Source organism: Falco rusticolus, chromosome 1 (assembly GCF_015220075.1).
Source record: "Falco rusticolus isolate bFalRus1 chromosome 1, bFalRus1.pri, whole genome shotgun sequence".
Classification (NCBI taxonomy): Eukaryota; Metazoa; Chordata; class Aves; order Falconiformes; family Falconidae; genus Falco; species Falco rusticolus.
In genome coordinates, this window is record NC_051187.1 from 107554718 (window position 1) to 107578258 (window position 23541).

The 23541-nt window shown below is 37.6% G+C and overlaps 1 protein-coding gene across 3 annotated transcripts in view; it reads right to left on the minus strand.

Moving 5' to 3' along the window:
* TRPC3 (transient receptor potential cation channel subfamily C member 3) overlaps positions 1-23541 on the minus strand; it is a 44608-nt gene that overhangs the window by 5580 nt on the left and 15487 nt on the right. For 2 of the 3 annotated variants that reach the window (XM_037394688.1, XM_037394708.1), the window contains exons 3-9: positions 17434-17619; positions 9947-10111; positions 7061-7277; positions 5502-5735; positions 3945-4209; positions 3284-3479; positions 1277-1486 (exon numbers count right to left, since the gene is read on the minus strand). In XM_037394688.1, coding sequence (XP_037250585.1) covers positions 1277-1486; positions 3284-3479; positions 3945-4209; positions 5502-5735; positions 7061-7277; positions 9947-10111; positions 17434-17619 — 1473 coding nt within the window. The remainder of the gene's footprint in view (positions 1-1276; positions 1487-3283; positions 3480-3944; positions 4210-5501; positions 5736-7060; positions 7278-9946; positions 10112-17433; positions 17620-23541) is intronic. The other variant, XM_037394698.1, reaches the window with a different exon arrangement.

The following is a 23541-nucleotide window of genomic DNA, read 5'->3' on the forward strand; positions in this document are numbered from 1 at the left end:
GGTGCGCCAGCCCAGCCTGACACAGAGGAGGCCTTTCCCAGAGAAAAGTAATTCAGTTTGTAGTTCAAGACAACAAGCTCTGCCCAACCTGTCTCAGCAGTGACCCAGAGAGGATTTTATTTCTTTAGTGACTTACATTCTGAGCATGATAGTAAGTACTGCTGTATATGTGAGCACTACTGAGCGTTTCGTTATAAAAGCATTATCTTAGGGTGTTGAGGTTTTTTTTTAAAACACATGTTCTGTGTTTAAACACAGTGACTGGAGAGAACTAATGAAGTTCAGGCACTTGGAGCACTAGAGAGCAAAAGATGAATGGTTAGTACCAAAACACTGCTTCTAGATAAACTGATTTAAATCCACGTTTTTATAAACATGTATCTGCTTTCACTGCCACTGAAAACTGGAGAAAATGTTTTTGCAGCTGAAGATTCAATACCAGCATCAGCTCAGAAGTCCTAGGCTCCAGAGAGATCTTTCAGAAAAAATGACTAGACTTGACATTTCTAATAATCTACAGGAAAAAAATATTTTCAAGGTACTGCTTTCAGTCTTTGTAATATACAGGGCCTTGAGCCTAATTTATAAAAAATGCCACATGTATCCTCTTTAACCCATCCATGCCCCAGTCCGTCATCAGTAAAACAAGGGGAATTGTTATCTAATTCTCACACAAGGGCGTTGTGACACTGCATTCCATTAATATTCGTAAAGAACATTTAGACACCCAAATTTAGAATGTCATAGAAGTGCTAAAGATTATTATTACCACACCTTCCTCTTTCCTGTTGCCTTCTGTTGAGAACACAGCTTTTGAAAATAGGAAGTGAGCATGATACTGACCACACTTTATCCTTTTCCTGTCCTAGTGAAAGGAAAAGCTTTCTCTCCTTATCCTTATCCCCCCCATATTTTTCTTTTTTTTTTTTTTTACCCTGAACTAAAAATCTTCCTAATGGAGGCTGAAAGCATCTTTATTCAACATTTAGGTCATTTCTTGTGGGAATTATTTGTATCTTTGAACACTCAGTTATTTTTGTTTCAATTGTATTTTTCTAGTCATTGGACCTTGTTGTCCTAAGAAAACGTATAGTTATTTTTTTTGATTTTACGCAGTATGTTTAGGCAGTCTGAAATACAGATCTATGTATATAAATGCTTGATAATTACCATACTATAATCACAAGCACAGAGTACACCCTAAAACTTAAAGAAAAGCAGAATGCTGGAATGAACACACAATTCTTCATTGCAATAAAAAGATTTCAGTACCTACCCTAGATTTGGAATTGCCCATTCCCATTTCTATATCCTTCTGTAGATGTCTCCTCCTGCACTTAGAAAAGTTAATGATCCTCATGATGAAATAGAAAAAAGATTTGGGGCTTGGTACAAGACTGAACGGTGGAGGTAATGTTTTTCCATCATCAAAATACGATAACCAAAGTTTAGAACGAGCGAACTTCCACTCTACATCACTGTCATCCTGGGTTAAGATACGAAAACAGGTACATGCTTTGGGTTTATGAAACACAAAATTCTTCCAAATAAAAGTTCTTTTAAATATCGACCCTTTCTGGTTTTACATAGAATGTTATTTCCTTGCTAATAAGACTCCCAGTATTTCTGAAAAAAATGCAACCACTTCATCAAATCTATTTTAACTAAATTTTAGTTGTCTCTTTAATGGCAACATCTCATGGACAATACTTAGTTAAAGCATGTGAACCATTTAAACAAGTGTTATTTTTGCACTGACTGAAAGCCAACATATAAACTCCTTACTATTTAAAGTGGACTTTTTTTGTTTTTTTCAAGACTTGTTTTTCTCATTAAAGACATCACATAAATTTGGTACTCACACAAGTGATTAAATACTAGTTTCAGGGCAGACATGGTTTAAAATGGTAGTACTCACAGCTTTTTGCATAGCCATGAGAAGCAACTCTGATTTATAATGGAGTACAGAAAATACAAACTTTGTTGTCATGAAGAAATCATGTTAAAAACTGACAAACTGATTTTGTCCTAATACATTCTTACTTGGATGAAGTATTCCAAGGCTGGACTTTGTTTACTCCACAGGTGAATTTTTTTTTTTATTATAACTAGTTTTCTCCTGCCGAATTCCCTGATACTTCCCAGAAGTCAATGAAAGCACGAAATGACTTATCCATTTGTACACTATGTCTTAGATGATTTTTTTTCCTCTGCTAGTGTGGGTATGTACCCACATCTATCTGACTGCAGTACTCTCTGAATAATATCAGAACTCATGGTCTGAAAAACTGGCACCATAAATATACTTTTTCTTCCATTTAAGCAACTTGGGATTTATTTTTAAAACTAGGTGTCTTCTCTAATCTAAATTTTCTGAAATTTTTATTTGCATTGGATGCTAAATACTCTAATTATCTTTAAAAATGAAGACACTGTGTAATCATAATGCAATTAAAATAAAATATATTTCTTTTAATAAGCAATGCAGTCAATAACTTGCTGTGAAATTCAAGTATTCATTCAACTGAGCCATTTGTCAAATTTGGAGAAATACTGCCACTGTGTTTTCAGGGCATATGGCAAAGCTAGAATCAAGTTTTAATATTGTACCTGATGTGGGAAAAAGCACACATCACAAAGAGTATAAGCATTGCAAAGTGTGACTTGGTCACAACAATCTTTAAGATAAGCACCTGTATCGTAACTCCATGTACAGAGGCATATAAATGTAATAAAGTACGTCCATTTATCACTGTGGTGTGTAAGTGTCTTAACTCCCGCACATCTAGCTAAAAAGTTTGAGGACTGGAACTAAAGACCAGATTTCCATTAAATAACATCTCAAAACACATTTAATCCATGTCCTAATGATGTGTCAAAGACTGAAGTGCACTCCATTAAGGAAACACGCAATAATCTTCCTAAGGATACTGGGAATGAACCACCCATGTCTAAAATGTGACACCCGGGAACTTTGTTTTCTACTTCACGGCAGTCTTCATTTGACTATTACTTTAGATTTTAAGATTTCTGGATGGATGACATCTCCTTAGATATGTACAGATGGCACAAGATGAACTACTTGTTTAGATCCTCTAAGGTTCTGCAGCTTGTCTGGGTGTCAGATAAAAGTTAGTCCTAAGAACATGGTATTTTTTGTGATCTCCTCCATTGAGATAATCTCTTCATTGTACTTTTGCGTATCAAGATGCGCTCACTGAAATAATTCCTAATAATTCTACCCTTTTTCAACACAAGAGAACAACTTGAGAACAGAGCCCACCTCAATTTCTTGATATGAACTGTTGATCATAGCAATCAGCATGTTGAGCAGAACTACCACCATTGTCACATTGTATATGCCATAAAGAACATAGCCAATATTCTCTATGAACTTGTGATCATATTTGAGGACAACAGAGGTTACTTCAGACAAGCCAAATATTGACCAAAATAAGGTCTTGAAACTTTCTTCCACTCTGTAGGGAAAAAGGAAAGGTAAAAAAAAAACAAACCAAAAAAACCAAACAAAAAAAAAAAACCCAAACAAAAAAGGAAGACATTATTACTAGCTACACAAATAAATATTTAAGTTGTGTTAACAACCTCAAGTAATTTGTCTGTGAATTAGGTTTGTAGAACGCTGATCAAAACAACAAACATACAAGGTATCAGTAATGTATTTTTGCAATTGTTGTCCACAATCTGTGTGATTAACATAATACAAAGGTACAATTATTTTAGACTGCAATGAAAACTTCCATTCTACCAGTAGGAAGGAACTGGTCTTCTGCTAAGGTTCTGGGATAGCTGATTTCCAGCTGACTTCAACTGTCTGCACTTTTCTTTTAATGCTAGGAGAGAGCACATAATATCTTGCAGACTTTTGTTACCTTAGTGAAAAACCTGGAAGGTTTTTTACTGAAACAAAATTTCATACTTACGTTGTAAAGGCTGGGTTTAGTTTAGCTCCAAGGTAGTAGGAATACAGGATGAACATTCCAATCATAAATGCAAGAAACACCATAATAAAAAGGACCATAAACTTGAAGATGTCCTTAACAGTCCTTCCAAGTGAAATCTGCAAGGGCCCAAAACTCTCATTTGCAGGCAGGATATAGGCAATCCGAGAAAAGCTAAGAACAACAGCAATTGCATAAAGGCCTTCCGATATTATCTGAGGATCAGATGGAAGCCATTTATCTCTAGCTGGAAAATAGGAAACATAAGGGTAAACGTAAGGAGTTACTCATTTATCACAATGTTGAGAAATAAATCTTGTTAGGATTTTTCCATGAACACATCTGAATTTAGTTAAGACAAATATTTTAAGAGTCTAGTAGCTGCTACTCTATTCCTATTTCCCTTAAGTCAAAAAAGATTAATATGTTACATTACCTTTTGCTAGAAGAAAAACTGTACTTGAAGAAACATGACATTTGCTTCTACAGTTTGCATTTTAACCTGAACTACATAACAACAAATAATTCCTTACTGCTTTTCTTAACTGTACTATTAGCTGTCTTCGGCACTACGCTAAAGCCAGAAATTTCTTCATATTTTGTGTTTTATTGAGGGGAACAATGTTGGTTGATGAACAGTTCCATTTATTAATCACACCAAACTTTGTCGTTATTACAAGTTCAGGATGGAAATCATGAAGATTTTTGCCATTTATCTCAATGGAAGTAGGATTGTGGGTTTTACACACAACATGCACAGAAACAACTGAGTTATATGTAAACTCATAAAATATTTATTACGTGAATTAATGTACCATCTTAGCAAAACAACACTGAATTAAAATGTGTTTCATATCAAAATACCATGTGTTTCTAAATGTGTACTTACATCTGCACAAATTCAGATTGATTATATAGCAGTTAAGTCCAAGTCTGCTAGTATACTATATTGAAGTTCATAAAGCATATGCTAAAATACACCATCAGCAGCAAACACAGCCTTTGCTGGTGTTACAAATAGAGATTCATCACACCTTTAATTACAATTTCTGCACTGCAATAACTATTTAGTACTATTATTCTATTTGAGCACATCTTTGCTGGGCCAGCATCCTTCCTTCAGCGGGAGATGCTGATTGATCTTTACAAATATGAATAGCTGTATCAAACAACTGAACCAAACAAAAAAAATTCACATAAAAATTTTATCTGTTGTGCACCAAACCAAGAACAAAATAGAGCTTGCAAATGTTTAAAATCAAACAGTTATAACAAAATTGTGGATGGCTACATTTGAACTGAACTTCATTTATGTATCTTGTTTGGTTTTAGTATCTTAGCAAACTTATTTGTCAAATTAGAGTGTCATAACAGCTATTGTTTAAATAGCATAGAAACAAAAATACTGAGGCAGAAATGGTTAGACAATGCTATGAACAGAAACACATGCAAATATTAACCTTAAGGCTTCAAAACGCTAGCACATCCTTACCAGTTTTTCTGCGTTCAGATCTCTGTTGCAGAAAAGTTAAAACTCACCATAAGTAAAATATTCTATTTCTGGAGGAAGCGTGACCTCAGAGAGGTCATTCTCCTCAATGTAGTTGTCCACATATTGTTGTGCTTTTGTGGCCTGCAGGAATGCCAGAAGCCTCGCTGTGAAAGCAGCAATGAAAATGGAAAGCATCCCAAAATCCAGAACGTTCCATAACTGCAAAATATATTCCCTGGGTCCTTCCAGCCACAACTCCTTGCATTCTGACCACATCATACCTGCAACAAGAAACGAAAAAGCCCCACAACATAGCAATATTAGCCAAATTCTTTTCATTTGAATTCTTTGCATTCTCCCATTTCATGAAACCAGATGGTACCAGTGGAGCAAAAATTCACTTATTTGCAGAGTCACGGCATCATACACCTTGAGTAAGGCTCTCTTGGTTTCAACAGCGTTGATCAAATGGGAAGGTATTGATTGATATGTGGGAACAAAGCTCAGACATCTCCACATAGGGTAGCGTAGAGCCACAACTTTGCAGCAAGTCTTACAGCCTAACAACGTTAACAGTATGCTGTACTTCTAAAGAGGAAAAAATGCTAAATGTGGAAAAAGAACTCTCCCTTCCTTACAATTTGTACTCATAAAACACTTCTAAGGCAGAAGGATTAATTTTTACAGAGGAGCACAACTATCCAGCTACACACATGACCCTTTATGAGCACAATTATACTACTGGTTCTCTACTTCACAGAATAAGACCCTTTTCAGCACAGAAAGTGGAATTTGGCTATGTGTAATTGAGTTTTCTTATTCCAACTTCTCCTGAGAAAATAATTTCCATGGATTTAACCTACCCTAACATTAAGATAAAGGAGAACTTAGATCAGGAGATACAGGTGATTCAAAAGGCAGAGCAAGGCACCTTCATGTAGCAGCCCCAGTAACACTTCCTGTCTCTTCCACTGCCTGTAAAAGCTGAGAAAGCTAAATTATCATATGGCTAAGTGACATTTTGTGATGTAAAGCACCTGACTTTGATGAAATGCTAGAAGATAGCATTTTCTGCCATACAGAGTTTCCAACAGGCTGACAGTTGTTCAGGTTTTGTGAAAGAAACCCTGAGTAATTAGAACTGACTCAGCCCCTTGACACTGGTAGGAACTGTGATTTCTCCAAACGCTACCTAAGCAGCAATGCCACAGAGCACTGACGTGCCAACACATTAATACCGATCCGTAGGAACTCCTGACCTTCTGGCATATACCGCAGCGTAGGCTTCCTGACACTATTTAAGAAAATCATTTTAGTAAAGTATAATTTCTGTAGCGTTCTCTTCAGCAAACCTGTGCTCCTGCTACAAATGCCAGGACTATGAAAGATGAGGCAAATCAGCAAACAAAATTTTACCCCATACTGCAAAAGGAGGCAGATGCTCTGATGCTCTTATGAGATCTAATGCACTGTTATCTGCCCTGAGGGTTTATTCTAACCACACAGCAGCTGGAGCACAGGTTTGGGACCTGTGCTTCTCTCCTTTCTTTTAGAATTTATATCTGCAAGAAAACAGTTGACAAAGATGAAGGGGCAATATACCTACCAAGTACCCATACCATGATCAGCATTTCTGTCCAGGTGAACTGGGTAGTCTTCACCCTAAAGATCTGCTTAGGGTAATCAGTAACAGTGACATTCGGTAGCGTTGTTATACCTTCAAATCTGTCTGAAGCATTGAACACCAGCAGGCCTAGGAAAATAATGAAGGATGCTGCATGTGCCACAAATTTCATAAATGGGCTTCGAAGAATTCTTCCAAGCTGCAAAGGCAGAATTGAAAGCAGTCACTCAGTTTTCTCAAAGAAACAAACTATCTCATCAGGCATTCCAGAAGCATAAATGGGCACTGAAGAACTCAAGACACTCTGAAATCTCTTTTTAAAGGATGCTCTTCCAAGTGCACTGAACTGTGATGCTCTACCATTTCAGACAGAAGTCTCCCAAAGGCAGCCTCATGGAGTACGTTGTCCTGTTAGTGAGTGTTCATGTTATTCCATAAACTCTAGGTGGCAATGTTTGAGGGAAAACACCCTAAGGAGCTACAAATGTACAATGGCAGTGACCAGAAAGAGTTCGATCTACTGCTCACAGATACCAATGGGGGGTGGAAACAAGCCCATGGAAAATAAACAAATAACATCTCCAAGTAGCAAAAGACTTTCCCTACCAACAAGTGTGTACTATTAGCTTATCTACGACTTTAGGCCTAGGGAAAATCACAGACTTATCTTCTCATCTTTAGCTACTGTATTCCATCCACGGAATAGATGTTCAGAGCTGTTAAGTGCTAAACAAATAACCTGTGCTCACTAAAAATAACAACTGTTCCATCACAAAAGACTAAGAAGGATAAGAACAGCAACATTACTATTTTCAAATAAACTCCACTGATTTAATTCACACCTGTACTTGGCAGAAGGACAAAACAGCAGCAGGGGCAGTCTGTCTGCACCACAGAAGGGGGCCAGCTGCCTCCAGAAGACCACAGTGGAAACAGCAATGGGCTCGGCACTCATTACGCATACGAAAAAGAAGAGTCTGCGATCCCATCAGTACTATCCTTACCCTGCAAGCCAGCGTCAGAAGTGCCAAGCTATAAACCCACTCCTCTGAGGGCAATACTGCCAGTACCCTTTATTTAGGCAGTGAAGGTTTCATGCGGCCAGTGCTGTTGCAACTCCCCACCCCGTACTCAAGACATGCAGGTATCAGTGAGGCTGCACCACACGCAGCAATTTGTGCATTGGCTCAAGCACAGAGATCCCTTAACAACGCTCTTTGGAGACCTCTTGGGGGTAATGCACATGTAGGGGTACTTGTCCTTCCCAGCCTGCTCCCCTCTGGGAGGAGCAGTACCTTTGGAATTCACCTTTCTGTGGCCTGAGCGGGACAACACTTGTGCCATCTCTGTACAAGGCGTGACAAGGTAGATGCTACACAGACCTCTTTGTCTTCGCTGCTGCACACCTCTTAAGGCCAAAGGTCTCCTGTCTCCTTCAGTACAACAGAACAATATACCGCTCTGCCATAAAGCCCAACCGTTAGCTTTCTTATTTCAAGGAATGGTTTTCCTCAGATGGGTCAGCTACTACGAACTAAGCGGACCAGCGCAAGCTAAAGAGCATTTACTACCTGTGCAAACGATCTCAAGTTCCCTTCCTGCTCCCAACCTTTAGAAAGTATTTTGAAATTACAATATCAAACAACTGATCTGAATGTACAGTACTTTATTTGACATGAGCACTAGGAAACAAGTCAGTTGTTTCTGGTACTGGGAATTAAAGCTCAAGGACAAATGTCACTTTCGTATCGGACACTAGCTAAAATGCATTTCTATGATACGGAGCTGTGAGTAAGGAATATCTTTACTACAGATATTAATGGAAAGTGATATTTCAGAGAATAACAACAGGAACACTTACACTACTTTCATAAAGGTTTATCTTTAAGGTAAATAAGTATTCAACCCAGAGAAAATACCAGGTTCCCTTGAAATAGGCAGGAGATGAGCAAAATCTTGTCCTTTTTAAGGTGAACTACAGCAGCAAAATGTAAGTGAATGAAACTCACATTTCTTTGCTGTACACTTGTTAAGGAAATAAAATTTAAAGACCATACTCAGCACAGAAGTAAATTTACTTTGATTTTTTTCAAAAGCTAATGTAACAGAAATCTTCCTTCTCCTGTTTTACCAAAGACCTATTCAACATGCTTCATTCGCAGACAATTCACACACTACAGACAATAAAGATTTCAAAGAAACTGTGGTTATTTTAATTGTGAGATCATCAGGAAAGCTGGAAGCACACATATACTTTCACATAATTTTGAAGAGGTAAGAGTTTACAGTTGTCCTCTCTTAGGAATATATCGTAACACATGGTTGGAATACTGTGTTTAATTTAATTTCTGCTCTATGGTCCACCTGGTAAAACAGAACTCCTAGGGCAGGAATAACATATACTTTACTTAAGATTAAGTTCTGCATCAGTGAAGTCAACAGATGTTCTGCTAATGGTTTATATGGGAACGGCATCAGATGCCATCAGAGGAGACCTAATACACAATCTGAGCGGTGAATTTCAAAAAATCCATGTTACTAACACAAATACAATTATATAGCTGAGATTGTGAGATGAGCACAATCTATGGAAATTTTAAAAAGAAAAAAAGCTCTCGGAGAAGGTATTTTTTTTCTTTCTTTAAACTTAACAACAGTTTATTTGCATGCTTCACCACTGTGATCCCCTCTTTACAGTGCAAATAAAACAAACAGTATCTTTTGGCTCAAGACTACAGATTACTAAAAATACCATTAATTAGTTAAAATTTGGAAGCAGCAGCATTAGAGATACAATATTGCATTTTGAATGCCAGAAATGGAAAACCAGCTCCCAGAATACTATATGTAATTTATAAAATTCAGTACCCTGCTACATGGCGCAATCCAATAACCAATGGCTAGAAATGGAAGGCCCAATGCCACAACCAGCACAACGAGACACTTGATAGCTATGGTCTGCTCCCGTAATCCTGAGAGATTTTCATACCAGATAGTCAGTAGCTGTTGTTGACAGTTTGGATGGGCCACAAACTGTAAAGAAAAAGAAAGAAAACCAAGACATATTATAATTTATAAGAAGAGTTATATAACTGCTACATACCTGATCACCTGAAATATCTGGTGTTAAGTGAGAGCTTAAGTATCATGTTTTTTCTCCTTTCTTTTAAAATAAAAGTTAATAAAGAAGAAACTACTGAGCTGATTTAAAGCAGCACTTTGGGGACAAAGCTGCACACGTGGGCAGCCATTGCTGTTAGAAGTCTTTTATGCATTATTAGAACAGCTTCACATACCTGACTGGATCTTTTCAGAGCTGAACCTCAGTCCTAACTTCCAACAATTTCTCAGCAAATCAAGCTGATTCAAGGCACGTGCAGAATTTTTGTGGAGACTGAAAATTCTGGTCTGACCATAATCCACCGTGAGCCTCTCCCCTTCCTGCATATGCTCTTCACAAACTTCCTCAATGCCATTTGATTTGGTTCGTTGACAAAAGCTCCAAATACCTCCTTAACCATCTATACATTTTCAGTCTAAATCTTACTGAGGCAAGAAATAAATGAAGCAAAAGTAGAGCACAGAATTTTAAACCTCACCAGGACACACAGAGATGAATATTGAAAGGGCTTCCTGTCTCTCACTACTACCATCAATGGTGCTAGCTATCACCTCTACTTAGAGGTACTTGGGATTTGAAAAATAATCAGGAGCAACTTACTACAAATACATTTTCATGCTTTGTGGAAAATAAAATTTAGCATTCAGTAATACAAGAAAATGCCATTTTGAGAACCAGATGAAAAGATGATCTTATGGTTTTGCCGGTGCTCTAAAGACTCTGTAACAGACTGTATTTTATTGTACAGTTTTGTATTTTCTCCAAGTTCATGCATTTGATACTATCTCAGCTGAAAAATATTAAATTCTCAAATTTGACAGTTCTCAAAAATAACTTTTCCTTTTTCACTTTTTCAAAATTTTAAAGGACCCTGAACATACAGATTGTTATCACTAGAGTCTTATGCTATTCTTTGTATTTTAATTAGTTGTTAGCAGCTTAACAACACACTGCAGGAGGCTCAAATAACATCTGAGGTATATGCTTTAACTAAAAATATAAATATTTCACTGTTTTCTGAGTAAGCCAGTTTTATTTTTAATGAATTATTTTATGAGATGTTTCTTTTATCTTTGCTGGTTAGTTTACATTAATGTTTATCAATATTAAGTATTTGCTCATTTCTATAGCAGAAGGACTAAAAGGTGCCAAACATAACAGAGATAACCACAAGGCCAGATGTGCACAAATATCTGAATAAATATAGCCTCTGATAAAATGACCAAAAGCTGACATATTTAGGCACTTAAAACAAGAATATCCTGATTGTCAGTAGTCTAAACATACACAGCTACAACTGAATTTCAGTTCGCTGAATGTCAGGCCACCTTTGTAACATTGAGCCCTACATCCACATTTTGGTATGTAATTTTCTCATGGAAAAAACTCAGACATGGACACATGAAAGATAATTTTCAAATATACTTACTCTCTTTTGATCTAACTCTGATGCCCACTGAAGTCAATGGTAATATTTCAACTGACCTTAACTAAGCAAAGCCGAGACATCATCAGGGGCTTTTGTAAACAACTGCTTCAAAACAGGGAGGGAAGAAGCCAGACAAACATCAAGACAAAGAAACAGGGTATCAAGTGAATTTTTTGGGATGTAGTCATGAAGAGACAATGAAACAAGTAGAAAAGCAGGCTTAGGATTAACACTCAGATTCTCCTCAGTTATTACAACACAAACTTGCTCTCCTGAGCCTTCTGCATAAGTTCTGTTCCTTCCTAGCTTCCACAAATTCTTTCTTAAGTGTCCCAAAATTGAAAGGGAGCAGAGATTGACTTGTTACAATAGTAAACCGGCACATATTAAGGATCTAGTAGCCATAAAAACCCACAAATAAACAAACAACGCCAACTTCCATCTTTCTCCTATGCAGCAAATAACATGCAAACACTATTTTCCTAGCTTCAGTAAGATTTCAGTATGATCACAGGGAAAGGGAACTGATGCTCAAATTAATTACGGAATGATGAAACAAGCTGCTGCCAACAACTGCATTTGTATAGATATGCTTTAAGTTTTATTTTACTAAAATCACTTTTGGTTGAGTTTGTTGAAAAGTGAGCATATATTGCTCTATTTTTAAAGCACTGCTGTATTTCTTTAGGATGAAGTAACGTGGGCAGAGGAAACTGCAGCCACTCCATCAGGATCATGTCATGTAACCTGAAGTGTGTAGCCCATGTTGGGTGCTGCTACTAAAGAAACATAAGGAATGGGAGGGAAAAAGAATTCTATAGCTCCCAGCTCCCTATGTTCTTTGCGCATATATTTACACTTCTGGTTAAGTCAATTTCTAAACTTTTATCATACTCATCACTATTACTGTTATACAATATCCTGTGAGCATGTGGGATAACAGTTAAGCACAAGGGTAAACAGCCTAGTTACCACAGCGATTTAAAGAAATCTGGTAATATACTTTCACACTGGTTGAGAACAACTAGTAAATCAGAGTAAAGAATGCTAGGCGGTTTCACAAAAAAGATTTCAAAATAATTCTGATAATCCATGTTGGCTTAAGAGTGAGATTTGATCCAAGTTGCTTATACTTAAAAAAAAAAATAAAATACTGTAAACCTTGGATATCCATTTTATTATCCTTTGTACTCTGTTGAGATCATAATGTACCATATGCATTCTTGTTTGCCAGGTCTTGCCTGCAAAACTCCATTTATATTCCAAATCTCATTAAAAAGTGCATACAGTAGTACAATAGGGCAGACTTTTTTTTTTTTTTAATATCAAATTAAATCATTGGCAATGAAAACAGGGAACCTTAAAACCCTCAAGAGGAAGAATCTGAAGCTGTTGCATGAACTTTAAAAAGGGAAGCATTCTTCATAATTTAATCTACTTTGCTCTAAAACTGAAGTCCCAAAATATTTTGGTGTGCGATTCATTAACCAGTTAGATTATGTATCAATGCAGTTTGTTCCTACAGTGGAATGGCCAACAGAAATAAATAGAAAGATTTAAAAAAATTTCTAAGAAATTAATGTCAACCTGAACCACCACAGAATCATTTAGGTTGGAAAAGACCTTTGAGATCATGAAGTTCATATGAACCCAGGACTACCAAAGTTAACCCAGGACTAAACCATGTTCCTGAGCACTGCAGCTACATGTTTTTTTAAGCACTTCCAGGGATGGTGATTCCACCACCTCCCTGGGCAGCCTGTTCCACTGCTGGAAAACCCTTTTGGTGAAGAATTTTTTCCTAATATCCAATCTAAACCTCCCCTGGTGCAACTTTAGGCCATTTCCTCTTGTTCTGTTGCTAGTTACCTGGGAGAAGAGACTATGGTTATATTTTTATTAGGCTGTCACCTTTGAAGCTTATGCACCATAAAAAATGCCAGCCTGACCCATTTGAAAAAAGGAGACTGTTTTTTTTTGTGTGTTTGGGCATTCTGAAACATGCCCCAAGCCTCTTCTTTTGCCAAGATAAATTTCATTCTCAACTCAGGACATCAAAGGACAAATCCCACAGCAGATTAACTGTGGCCAAAGACAGGAAAATAAATAATTATTTCAAATTACAAAGACATTTTTAAAAAGCAGGCTTGAAACTGTAGGGAAGAGGAGAGAGAAGAAACACCCACATCACTCCTACTACCAGAGGGAATAGGAAGAAACAGCAAAGGAGCTTTAAGGGAGCTCGCCTAGGGCTATGAATCAGCCCAAAGGCCCTCTTGCATCTCCTCCAGAGCTATGTGCTGGTTTATTCCTCCTCGTCTATCAACATTTTGATCTGACACTAAGAGATCTGCTTGTGCTATAATTTTCCCCAAAAAAGGGAGGAGTTAGTGAATAAGATGCCAATGGTTATGGCAAGTTCTTCTCTGGCAGTAAGTCTAAGGGCTCTTGAGAAGATCTTAGCAACTTATTTAACTGTTGGCCACTGCACAATATGCACCATTTCCAAGCGCTCAGAGCAACTTGTGTCACTTCTCTCATCCACAAAAACTCTGAAATTCATCCTTCTCTTCAGCTCTGCTGAAATACTTAACTCTATGATTACACTGCTTTTATTTTCAGCCACCTCTTCTATGTTCCCCCCGCCCTGTCTATCTGTCTCCCTCCGTCCCAGCTTCATATCCTCCAAGAACAGCAGGTTCACATCATATTTACCTACCAATCACCTCATCCTACAACCCTGTTCCTTCTGCATTCCTCTTATCTCATCCTACTTTAGACACAGTTTCTTACTTTTCATTACATATGTAGATCTTATTATCATATTTATTTAATATTTGAGGATCTAATTCAAACCCCAGGGACATGCACGAGTACAGCATCTGGTCACCAAGAAAATCCCAATTTTAATTTAGCTGCTTTTCTGGGCATAATTGACTGTAACACTTCAGATGTATTCAGTTTTGTGACCAAGAACCAAGTCATCAGTATGTAAATATTTTTCTGTATGACTAAGAGTGATTATTATGTTATTTATTCCTAACATCCTAATGACTGAGTTTAGACGTAGCAGGAACAGATCCTGGCACACTCTAATACACAAACATACAACATACAAAGAGATTTTTGAATCTTCTTTTTTGTCTACTGATTCAAAACTTCAGTGTTTGAAAATTAAATCCTGTGATTTTACTTAAACTCTTAATGATTTCACTTGGAAATTCCATTCTGATTTTTATCTCTGCAAGAACTGCAGAACTTGGCCCAATGTCGCTTCTCTGAAATTTTGTTGACCATCTAAAGACAGAGTTAAGGTACAATATTAAAAGCGTGACATCAGTAGCAATTCAGCATACAGAGCAAGGCTACTTTTCTAACTAGTTTTTCTTGGTTTCTTAATTCCCTTAATCCTTCACTATTGGGGCTGCAGTTTCAGTATGAACTTTAACTTCAAAATCATATCCAGCTTACAAGATGGGCTACTTTAATGCAGTGCCTAGGGTATTAAGTGCAAGAGTTTCATTACTAATAGAATTTAAAACTCCGTTTCCCTAGCAGTAAACTTCTAAGCACATTTGCTCACTTGCTTTTTCCTGTCTCTCCTCCCTCTGAAAAGGGCATACAGCTCATTAACCATTTCATGGATCTGCTGTTCTGTTTGGCTGTACTGCTGGCAACGTTAGCTGACCTTAAAGTAGCTGACGCAGAAATGTAGCTAGAAATACTGAAAGCTAAGAAACGTAAGCCACATCCTTGTTTGTTTCCTACAGTTACAGGGTTGAAAGCATCCCATGTGGAGTTCCCACATCTGAATCTGTGCTACAGTCAGAATATTGCTATAATCTGCCACAGCTGTAACAGACTCAACCCCAGCATCAAGGGATCACCATGGCAGAGACATTTCCTGGCTCAATCCCTGTCATGCCCTTTGTAATGGCCATTTAGAGGGAACAGCACATGTAGAAATATGGTAACAACTCTGCACCATCTATTTATTTCCCTCCACCAAGATCACTAGTGTTGTAGGTTCTGAACTGTATTTGTCACAAATTGGAGCCAAAACCTTGGTTTATCTACAAATAATTAATCTCCGGCAAGAGAAGAAAACAAGTTTGCTAAATGAATTGTCTTTTTTTGTACTATGTAGATTTCTGTTATTCTTAACAGATGTGTGGCCCTTTGCTTAGCAATTAATTTCATCAGTGACAGCAACCTCATAGAATACCAGTGTCTTCAGAAAGAAAGCTGAGACTCAGGTCTCAGGAAAGGTTTGGTACACTTTAAAATGCAAGAGCACAAAGAATTCATATGTTATTTAGATATAACAACATGTTTATGCACCTTGATTCTTTTCCATTATTTTTAATTAATTTAATACTTGCACATATTTACCTGGAATTCTGGTAATCAATATGCATTTATCTGCTGTAGACCAGTTCTATATTGGAAATGATGAATTGCTCTTTGGGATATGCATTTACAATTTTTGTTAACCATCTTCTGGGGACATAATAAGCACCAGTATTTCCCAGCTGTTTGTGGCAGGTTGCTTACAATTCATTTTATGTGGCAGATTGGCTCCACAGGTGGCCACAGAATAGTGTTATTTATTCTGAAAGACACAAGGCTTCTCGTAGAGATGATGAAACTATAATGGCTGTTAAGAATGGAAATGATGCTAACCATGTAAATAGGTAGCTGTAAATAATAGAGGCATTGCTGTATTCCTTGAGCCCTCTCACAGTAGGACACAGTATTAACTATTTTCTGTGCCAGGGTAGTGGGATCTTGAAGAGAACACTATAACTATATATTGAAAACTGTTAAATGGATATGCATTGTGTCAAATGTGTGGTACACAGCTCCATTTTTTAACACATACCATTCATTCACAAAATAACTATTCATTAAAAATTATTTTGAGAGGCATCAACTGAAAACACATCGCACTTCACAAAACACTGATAGATACAGGTGCAAAGATAAAGAAATGAACTGATTAACTAGCCACAAATATATTCCATAATTTTTTGGCACTGAATTTTAAAATATTTTTTAAAGGAACACACAGAGTAAATCATGTAGAATTTCTCACTGAAACCCACACAGTTGCAGATTGGCTGTTTGATTTACTGTCATATTTTAAAATAAATTAAAAAATAACATACTTAGTGACAGCTTAGATGTTCTCTTTTTCCCTTTTCAAAGTAGTAAAAGGAAGACCTTTCTTTCCAAAGAAAACCCACCAAAAAAACAACCAAAACCAACAATCAAACAAAAACCCCCCTGTGTGTTGATAGGAACACTAGTAGAAAGCTGCAAGACTTACTTTCCAGAATTTACTTGCCCAATTAATTTAGTTAAGGTAGAAAGCAAAGATGATAAAAAGAAATAATGAACAGACCAGATCTTTTCAGTGGCTGAACCCAAAACTTTCACCAACACAGCCTTCTCTTTGGATTAGATATTACCACACAGACCAGCAGAAAGATACATTCTCACTCTCACTGAGTGAAAATCTGGCTCCAATGAAATGTCTTCTTTTGGATTAATCACAGGAAGGGTCTGACCAACTGTGTATAACCTTGCTAGCACAGCTGATTTACGTCATTAAAACCTCCTGCCAATTCTCAGCTGTGGAAAGTAGATTAAACTCCTCCACTGTAGTCCCCTTCTGCCAGCTTCTGCCTTGTGAAAATCTTGATTACACACACTATGTCTCCGTAAAGCATCCGATCACTGGTTCATAGGGACAACACTGTGTTCCTATTACACCGTCTGAAAGCACTGGCTATGTGCAGTTACCTTTTTGACTTCATACTTAATGGCCAGCTTCACGCGGCTCAGTGATGCTCTGTGCCTCTGCGCTTCAACTGGCTCAGAGTTTAAATCCCCGTTCAGAATGGCCTCCACTTCTTCTGAGTCTCGGCAGAGATCAAGAACACCAACCACAAAATCCTTGCACTGCATAGACAGCTTGCGATAGTCATTCTGGAACAGAAGGAAAAAGATGGCTCATGATGAACACACTTGAAGTCAACAGTAAGGAAAAAAGGACCTATACAAGTTCCTAAAAATTAATAGTGTTTGAGGGGGGGCTGGAACTAGATGACCTTTAAGGTCCCTTACAACCCAAACCATTCTATGATTCTATGCTTAGGAGCACATCAGACATTTAAGAATTTTTGTATAGCGGAACCATTTCTTCTCTGACACAAGGTAGCCACTTGAATAGAAGATGATGACAACTGTTTGAGAGCAAGGGAGCATTAATAATAGTGTGATGAAAATAATCCAGATGGGCAGCAAGGGGAAGCTGAATGGGCAAATAAGAATTGCACAGACAAACTGGGACCAAAATTCTTTAAATACTAACCTCACCTTTGCAAAAACTTTGCAGACAATTAATGGAATAATTCTTACAGGGTTGCCTCCCAGGCTACAATTATGTTTCTACTCTTTCTACACTGCTAAAATGGCTGCTTACTCTTTAATATATACCATAGTCATTTCCCCCCTCTGCTTCTCACTTATCCTTGGAACCACTTTACACCCAACAGTGCATCCAGTGGGTTACAAAGTAACTGCACAGAATTACTGTGGCATCAACTTGGACACCAGTGTTGTGGGAAAAAAATACCCCAAATGTCCTGTACAGGCAACACAGAAACCAGCTTCTTCAAAGGACAGCTAAAAGATACTAGGCTCCTGACTCATTCTCCAAGAGGTGACCTTGCCACTGACAACACAGCTGAACTACAGAGAGACATTTCTGAAAATCTCAAGCCTTTTATTTAAGAGCTCTGTCCATCTTTCCCTTCCTCTCTCCTTCACTTCTGTCTGTAAATGCCACAAACCATTCCTTTTCCAAAAATCATCTAATATAACTCCCTCTTGTTCTTACTCCATCAGCTTTCCCTTCCATTACTGCTGGAGTCAACAGCTCTGCCTGTGTTACCTTCTGAAAGTATATTTGTTTTCTGTTATTAAAAAAATCCTTCCTCCTCCTATCCAGCTTCTTTTCAAAACCTAATCTTTTAGCAAAGCACTTCTTTTTCTCCCTCACTAGTTCAATTTCGGTGCAGTATCACTGGCCATTTCCAGACTTGTAGCTTGTTGACTACAGCTGTGAAATCTTACTGTGTCACACAGAAAAAACAACTACTTTCTACTCATCCTTGCTCTTTCCAGCTTTCCTCAGCCTCCTTCAACCATTCAGTGCTTTGGGACCATGTCCTGAGTTACGCCCATGTGCTGTGATACTTTCTGTGCAGCTACTATACTACTGCATCAAGGACGCAAGTGGTACTGCTTTTCACTAGGTTCATGACTTACATCTGGCATGCTGCTCACAAGTTTCACACTATTCATCCTTACAAGCAAGCTTATATCTGTCTTTGAGGTGATACCTTAAAACAACTCAGTTGCTCCTGTATGTTGACTTTGCAAAGATTTCCACCTATCTTTCTCTTCAAACAAAACATTTGTGGCTATGGTTCAGCATTTTAAGATCTCTCTGTAAAGCATGCACATGTAAAGCTCTGCACTGTTGCTCATGCTTGCCTTGTCTTCCACCACCTCTGTGACATTACCTATAAGCTCTTACCTGATACCCAGTTCAGCAGAAATCTTGGTCTCATTTATGTGTCCACGTCTTCTCAGCTAAATTTCTAGGACTTCTTTATCTGAGATGTAGCCTCTGATTTCCTCATATCAGGTTACAGTTGAAGGAGAAAACTTGACTGAACCTGCCAATTTTACCTTGTATCAAGTGTTTCAGTGCCCAACTGAAAATAGCATACCCTTCTTTTTAAATTACTCCACAGCTTTTCTTCATTCCACCCTGCCCCCCCCCCCCAGTTCATCAAAAGACTAGTGTGAATCCTCTGCCTCTCCATTTTTGGGTGTTTACTGTTCATTTTCATACACTGCCATTTTAAAAAAAATCACTTTTGGGGGGGTAACAGATTTTTTTCCTTTGTGGTTCCTGCCTTCTCAAAAATGATTCCTTACTGCTCCTGCCCTCATATTTTTCTCATTCGGTCTAACATTTTTTCCTGAAACCTTCAGTTTTTCCCCCTTGCCTAAGTAACTTTTCCTTCCTTGTGCTGGTAGTTTTGTTAAATTTTCAACTTGGCATCTATAAAATGGGACAGAGAAACTAATGTGCTCCCAATAGTTTCAAATTATTTTGGGAAAATATGGGAAAAGAGGCTGCATAGGATAATTGCAGGAATCAGCTATCAATCCCACAGGTCAGACTTAGATATGAATCAAAATGAAACACTACTGGAGATAAACAAATACTACTAGGAATTGTGTTATTATGGAAGACTAACATTCCATAGAGACTTGGAAACAACCAGTCCTAGTCATAGACCTAAACAGGACTCAGCTATTTCCTTTGATCATAGAGGGCAAATTAATTCAGTTGTCAGTAAACCAACAGGATGTAAGGTTATTTTAGATTTGTTTTTGTTAACCAAGGAGAACAGTACAGAAGAGTCAACTATAAAAATAATACTGGGATACACGATTAAATTCAGTGAAAGGATAAGCAAGCATATGTATGACTAAGCCTTAGGACGTTTAAAAAGGCCAAGTCTCATAAGAAAGCTAGTCAAGGGAGTGAAACTTACTTATAATTATGCATGAAGGTCCAAAGGCTTTTAAGCAAAAGATGTGAAAGCGATCAGACATCAGTTCCTACAGAGATAAAAAACCTTGCAAAGGAAGACTCCAGAATGGTGGCTAGAGCAGCAGTCTTAAAGCAAAGGGGAACAGTCTTTCCTCACAGTCTAGTTATAGAGGCCATGAACTACAAGCATAAACTGCTAGAAGTCAGGCTTGCAAAGGATATTAAGCAAACCATAAAGCTGTAAGACAATGTAAAAAGAAATGGGGACTTTCTTCAGTGAAGACAAAGCAAAGACTAAAGACATCTTGAGTAAATCCAAAAAGAATACCATGTCTTCAGTTCACTGAAGTCGTATGCTCTTAATACTGTTTATATTGTTTTCACAACAGAATTATTACGGATCTGTGCAAACTTGAACACTCTTCCTTAAATTTCCAATTTCAAGCAACAGTTACTTACACATTTCACTACAGCTAAAGAAAGGCAATTTACTGAGATGGCTGGGCAAAACCCACAATGATCGCCAGACAGAGCATAATATTAATTCAACAGGAATAAAACTGACAATCAATTTTTCTTTAACGCTATAAAGTAGCTGTAAATCCTCTGCAGCACATGGGAGGATATACTAACTTCACTGACTTCAGCAGTAGTACTATATAGCTAAAAGATAAACTACATTCTTTCTCACTTGAATGTGCAGGCACTTGTAACTTTACATGAAAAAAAAAGTCTTTGCTTTAGTATGATTTCTATCTATGCTCAAAGGTGACATCTCATTAAGGTTTCATGAAGTTTAGTTTAAATGCTTTTGTATTATTCGAGTGCTTTATGATATAAGACAACCCCAATTGTGTCCTTGCATGAGTGAACACAGATTGTCAAGTTGCAGGGAGTGTCTTCATTTAAGTCTTTTCTCATTACTCTAACTGTGCAGAAAGGGAAAGAGAAACAGTGGACCTCGTAACAGGTAGGAAGTAACAATAGTTACTCTTGCTAAAGGTTCACTCCATTTTCTTTACCTATTAATTATTCTCTTTTTCTTTAAAATAACACAGAAATGTTACATTACTAAGAAGCTGCTTCTCTAACAACTTCCATATGAAAGTCAGGAAAATGCTATAAACCAAGTCTCACACATATGCAAGTACCCAAGTACAGCCTAGCATCAGGTTCATCAAACGTAAACATTCAAGTAAGTTTCTGTTATAGTCACACACACAGTTTAAAAGATCAATTAACATAGTTTTCTCAGTTAGTGCAAACTAAGCAAGAAGAATACATTTTCACTGGCAGTTACAATTGTGAAACATCGCCTACAAATGGCAAAGTGGCATAAAATCACTTTACTTTGGCAAAAGGGAGACGAATTGCGATTGCAGCAGTATCTCACTAAGACTGTTATTTCAATAGACTACAGATTGTTTCATTTTGCTGTTCTCTCACAAATGCAAACTCATTCCCACAAGTGTGTCAGAGCTTCTGACTCATCCTGGCAGAGAGTGCAAAGCTCCTGCCCTCAAAACTCACACTATATTAACTGACATCCCAAAAAAATACTCCCGTCCACTCTGTGAATGGCCCTGCTGGTTCCTGCTTTGCATGGACTACTTGCCTACTACACAACAGTTACCCACATTTTTACTGAAAAATTACCAGTGCTACATGCTTCTTGATAGGTGGATATATCACTTGCTTATGAAAGTTATGCTTATTGTCAGACAAGATTAAAGATACGATGGATTAAATTTTACTGTGTCAAATCTAAGGATTAAATTCAGGCTACATTATTTATAAATGCTATTACGAGAACTGAAAACGAGTATGTGCTATCTGACTCAGGCTTTGAATCTTACACTAGGAAAACTTGTCGGATTTCCCTCTTCAGGTGTTTACTTACTTATGGATTAGCAAATCAAATTTACATCCGTCTACTTGATCGCTTTACAAAATTAAACAGAGAAACACTACCCACATTGTAACCATGGGATGCAATTCTCAAACAGCCTTCTACCTCTAGGGTGTTGTGTGAATATCAAAAACCAGAATCTGTGGTCTTAGTCATCCACATACACCTCTGCTTACTCTTGAGAATATACAAATGAAGCCACCAGATCCCTCATCTCTTACGGGTCATAAACAAGGCTACCAGAACTCCCCATCTGGAGTATCCATGTTCAAAAAGCCCTGCTACATGCTGTGCAAGTTGCCAATTTGTTAATGTGAAGCTGATCTTCAGGGGAACGCTGAGTAAGGCACCAATAACCCTGCTTATATAGTGGGGTTCTTTGCGCATAGTACAGGGACTTGATCAACAAAGTGCTTCTTCAATTAATTCACAACCTAACTCAGCTGGTTTTACTAGCTATATCATCTTAAATGGTAACTCTCTCGAAAAAATAACTGGTTACACAGACATCTTTGTAACATCAAAAATACCAGCCTGTATTCTGCATTTCACAGATACTGTAGCTGACACTGGTACATAATGGACAACTGATGACGACTGGAATTGCAGAACTGTGTCTCACGAGCAGTAGTGGAGGACTCTGGCACACGTCAATGGCTGGATCTCAGCCTGCCCAACTTTGCATATTCTGTCCTCACTCATAACACTAAAGACTACCTTATGAGTTCATCTAGAATTTTTACAAAGAAAATATCGACCTGTATGCAAAGAATGAAGCATATCAATTAAAATCTTCAGCCGACTTCACACTTAAAATTTTGAACTATTCCAAAGAAAATGTACACTGAGCAATCACATGCAGTCAAACAAAACATATAGATCCATTTTCTATTATGAGCGTCACATTCCTGTAAGCACCACAGTTTGTGGCTATGCACAGTTGCCTAACTAGTTCACACACATTATATGCAACCATAGACTTATGTTGAGTATTATGTAATAAATGGCCATTTTGAGATCATGCATATAGTTTACATATATAACTGCAGGAACTGTATATGCAAATAAAGCACATAATTGCAGTAATGATTATGGATCTGGGCCCTGTCCTTTTAAAAGTTGGACCTCAACGTAAATCAAGCTTGAACACTCTTTGTTAGTTCAGCTGAGATAACACTATGTAAATTTACTTGGAACGGTGACAAATTCCGCTTTTAGATGCACGTCCACATCTTCCATTGGTTTCAGTAGGGGCTTTTAGCAAAACCGAGAACAGGGATTTATCCTATATAAAACAGGACTACAATCTTTTTGATCCTTGCTATGATAGACCAAATTCTGACATGGTATCAGCTAGCGCAATTTC